This window comes from Galeopterus variegatus, unplaced genomic scaffold, assembly GCF_000696425.1.
Source record: "Galeopterus variegatus unplaced genomic scaffold, G_variegatus-3.0.2 Scaffold5478, whole genome shotgun sequence".
In the NCBI taxonomy this organism is placed as follows: domain Eukaryota; kingdom Metazoa; phylum Chordata; class Mammalia; order Dermoptera; family Cynocephalidae; genus Galeopterus; species Galeopterus variegatus.
Genome location: NW_007731589.1, coordinates 113051 through 116401, shown reverse-complemented (window position 1 = coordinate 116401; position 3351 = coordinate 113051). Strand labels below are relative to the sequence as shown.

The following is a 3351-nucleotide window of genomic DNA, read 5'->3' as shown; positions in this document are numbered from 1 at the left end:
CAAACACCACTTTGATGTGTGTTCAGTGTGGGAGTTTTTCTCCTCGTCGGGTTATTTTTATTCTAATTTTTAAAATCTAGGCCAACTGTCATGGCTTTAGGGCATTTGATGGCTTATTGCACTCACCTTTTCCCTGTGTTGTGGGAGAGAAAGGCTGAGTCACGGTGCCATTTGATGTGGTCCATCATCGGCATCAGCATCAGCATCACCATCACCATATCACACGACCCTTTGCAAACATGACCTTATGTTGTCCTCATTTTACAGATAAAGAAACTGAGGCTCAGAGAGACTAAGTTAATCACAGTCACATAACAAATAAACAAGAGGTGGAGCTCCATCTGTTAACTCTGAAGCCTCCCTTATGGCCATCTTCAAAAACAGTGATCTGCAGATCACTGGGACCATGGCGTGGCTGACTTTGCTCCTGCCACAGTTCCCCTTTGATGGGGCCTCCCTGGAGACTGGTGGGGCTACTGAGGACACAGAGGACACAGAGAACACAGCCCCAGAGCTGGGTACACCAGGGTACCACTCAGGCAGGTGGCAAGAGGAAGCAATAGCCAAGACCCACAGAGGCAGAGTAGAAGCCCCGGGGGAAAATGCATGTGGTAGTGAAAGCAATCATTTGCACAACATAGTTTAGAGATCCAGCTAATACTGAAAGCAGGGTCAACTTGAACTCAGAGCTTCAAAGTAAGTAAAATGAAATGACAGTCACCACCGTTTATTGGTCACCTACCATGTGTGTTGGGCTCTTTCACATATATCTAATCAGCTCAGTAACTCTGTGAGGTAGGTGGGTTTAGCCCCATTTTACAGATGAGGAAATGGACATTCTGAAAAGCCTGTAAAATATTCAAAGTCCTACAATTGGAAAGTTGAGGTGAGACTCAAACCTACTTCAGTCTGAAGCAAGAGCCCAGACCAACCCAGGAGGGAATCCTCAGAGGTAAGGCTTACCAAAAGCAAAGAAGTAAAGCAATAATGGAAACACCGGGTCCAGCCAGGCTCTAAGAAGGCTCTGAGATAATCAGGAAAAGCTTTAGACCAGGTTTAAATGTATTCATCCACTCCTTCCATCATTCCTGAATTCAGCAGACTTTAGGTGAGCATACTCCTAGGTACAAAGATTATAAAGATTAATTAAATGGAGTCTCTGTTCACAATCTGGTGGAAAGATAGGCTGAATAATGATAATAAGAACAGCTAACATTTATTGGGCACTTTCTGTGCTTGTGACGTTGATGTAGACAAGGCCAGTGTTAACTTTCACGACCAATCAGCAGATGAGGCCAGTGAGGCTCTGAAAGTGTCAGTGATTCATCCAAAGTCATACAAACAGGAGAGCCTGAACTGGAATCCACCCGCTCTGGCTGAAAAGCATATGCATTTTGTACCAGGCACCGCTCGCTCCCAAACACAGCTCTAGTAAATGCATATTATAGTAAGTGGAAGATGAAAGATCAAATTGATACAAGAAAGAGTATATAGTGATTACTTGTGTTTGATTTTAAAAGAAGGTACAGGTATCTCTTGATTTACAGAAGATGGATTGCTAAAAAAAAAAGCTGGGCATGCCAAATTGGCATAAGTCTAGTCATGTTTGAAATGCCTGGCACACTCTGCATGTATTAATGCCTTTAATCTTCATAACCACCCATCAGAGGTGGGCACTATCATTATTTCTCATTTGCCGATACAGAACCATTCATATGGGGACCTGAAATCACTCACACAGAGTCACACAGCCAGCTGGTGGGGAGCCGGGACTCAACCCAGGCCATCTGGCTTCAAGCCCTGGCTCTTGCCATCACACTATTGCATTCTGAGATACTAGCTTATAATAAGAGCGAGCATCTTGTTTTAGAGCTTGCTGTGGCCCATGTCCTGTGCCAGTGCCTGATGTGTACAGCTCGTTTATCTCCACAGAAGTCTAAGAAGTAGGTGTCATTATCCCTGGTTTACAAATGGAAATGTGTGTTTTGAACTCAGTTTTCTGATTCTAATATACCATGTCCTTAACATCTACTGAACATTGACTTTTTTTAAGTGAGAAATATTGAAGAAAATGCTAAAATAGTAGAAATGTGCTAATTTTACCACTTTCACCCAGGTTTCACAGAAGGTAGTGAACTGTCCTAGATAGGGCTCTCTGTGAGGACCCAGATAGCATCTGCTTTCTATCCTAGCACCTGGCACATACTAGGCCCTTGACAAGTATTTGTGGAACAGGCAAACTAAAATGGATAAAAGCAGGTTGAGACTCGAACCCCGGGTGGCCTTGGGAGCTGGAGGACAGACACACCCTGAGCCTTTATGTTTATGACACAGGCATCATCACAGTGAACTGCTCAGATCCCTGCCCCAGAGGGAAGGCCCGGACCACACCAAGGCACTCGCCCCGGCCCCCACAGGTGGGTACTGACCCTCTTGTCTGGAGGAGGATAAGATATCAGAGATTCATGTGAAAACCAACGGGGGTCACAGCTGCAGAGGACTCAAGTCCAACGCTCTAGATAAGGAATTAGAGACCCACCTAGTTGGGGTGACACTTCTGAGGCTGAAAGGTCAGATTAGGCAGTCTGCCACCACCCCCTGTAAATTGTGTGAATTTGGGATTTTCTGTCCCTAAGCAGTTTACCTAACCTTGTGACTTGTGCTTGTGACATGGATTACAGTCAGGGTCACACAGGGCTAAACTGGAGAGTGATGCTGGGGTTCTTTTAAAAGCCTTAGCCTTTTTGAATGCAAAATGTGCCCTTATAAAACTTGGACAGAGACTAACACTTTATAGCAGTATCCCTCAATGGTTTACTCAGAAGAGGAAGACTATTTTTAGGGGAATTTAAGGTCGATTTGGATTATCCTCTTAGTTTGTAACCCTGAGTTTCTACCCCATTGTCCTGTCCTGGTGTCTGATGGACCTCGCTGGCTGTGATCTTAGAGCATGAGTGGCCCTGGCGTTCAGATCGAATACACTGCCCTCCCATGCAGATAGAGCAGGGTTCCACATGGCAGTGGGAAGGCAGAGTGTGACACGAGCGGGAGTCACTGGGCCCACTGGGCCACAGTCCCAGCGGCCCACCTGCAGCGTTTTTCCTGCAGGGTCTCCCAACTTTGGTGGGTGAGACACTACTCCCAGACCAGAAGGGTTTGGGGATGCCAAGGTTAAACACACCTAAAATGGTTCCTTTACTGCAGGACTTTTCAGAGCTTTTACTATGCCCATGTGTGTTGTGACCGTACAAGAAATAGAAGTAGCTTGCAGTCATTCTCACTACTTTTTAATCACTTAATGCCTGTTAGTATTTCTCAGAACTAGTGCTTCCCGGAACACAACTAGGAAAC

General features: G+C 45.4%; 1 protein-coding gene across 1 annotated transcript in view; it reads left to right on the top strand.

Moving 5' to 3' along the window:
• The first annotated feature begins 406 nt into the window (after positions 1-406).
• The window catches only part of NMNAT3 (nicotinamide nucleotide adenylyltransferase 3), a 9747-nt gene continuing 6802 nt past the window's right edge, over positions 407-3351 (top strand). Inside the window, exons 1-2 of the mRNA XM_008589493.1 lie at positions 407-528; positions 2335-2417. Of these exons, the coding sequence (XP_008587715.1) occupies positions 407-528; positions 2335-2417 (205 nt within the window). The remainder of the gene's footprint in view (positions 529-2334; positions 2418-3351) is intronic.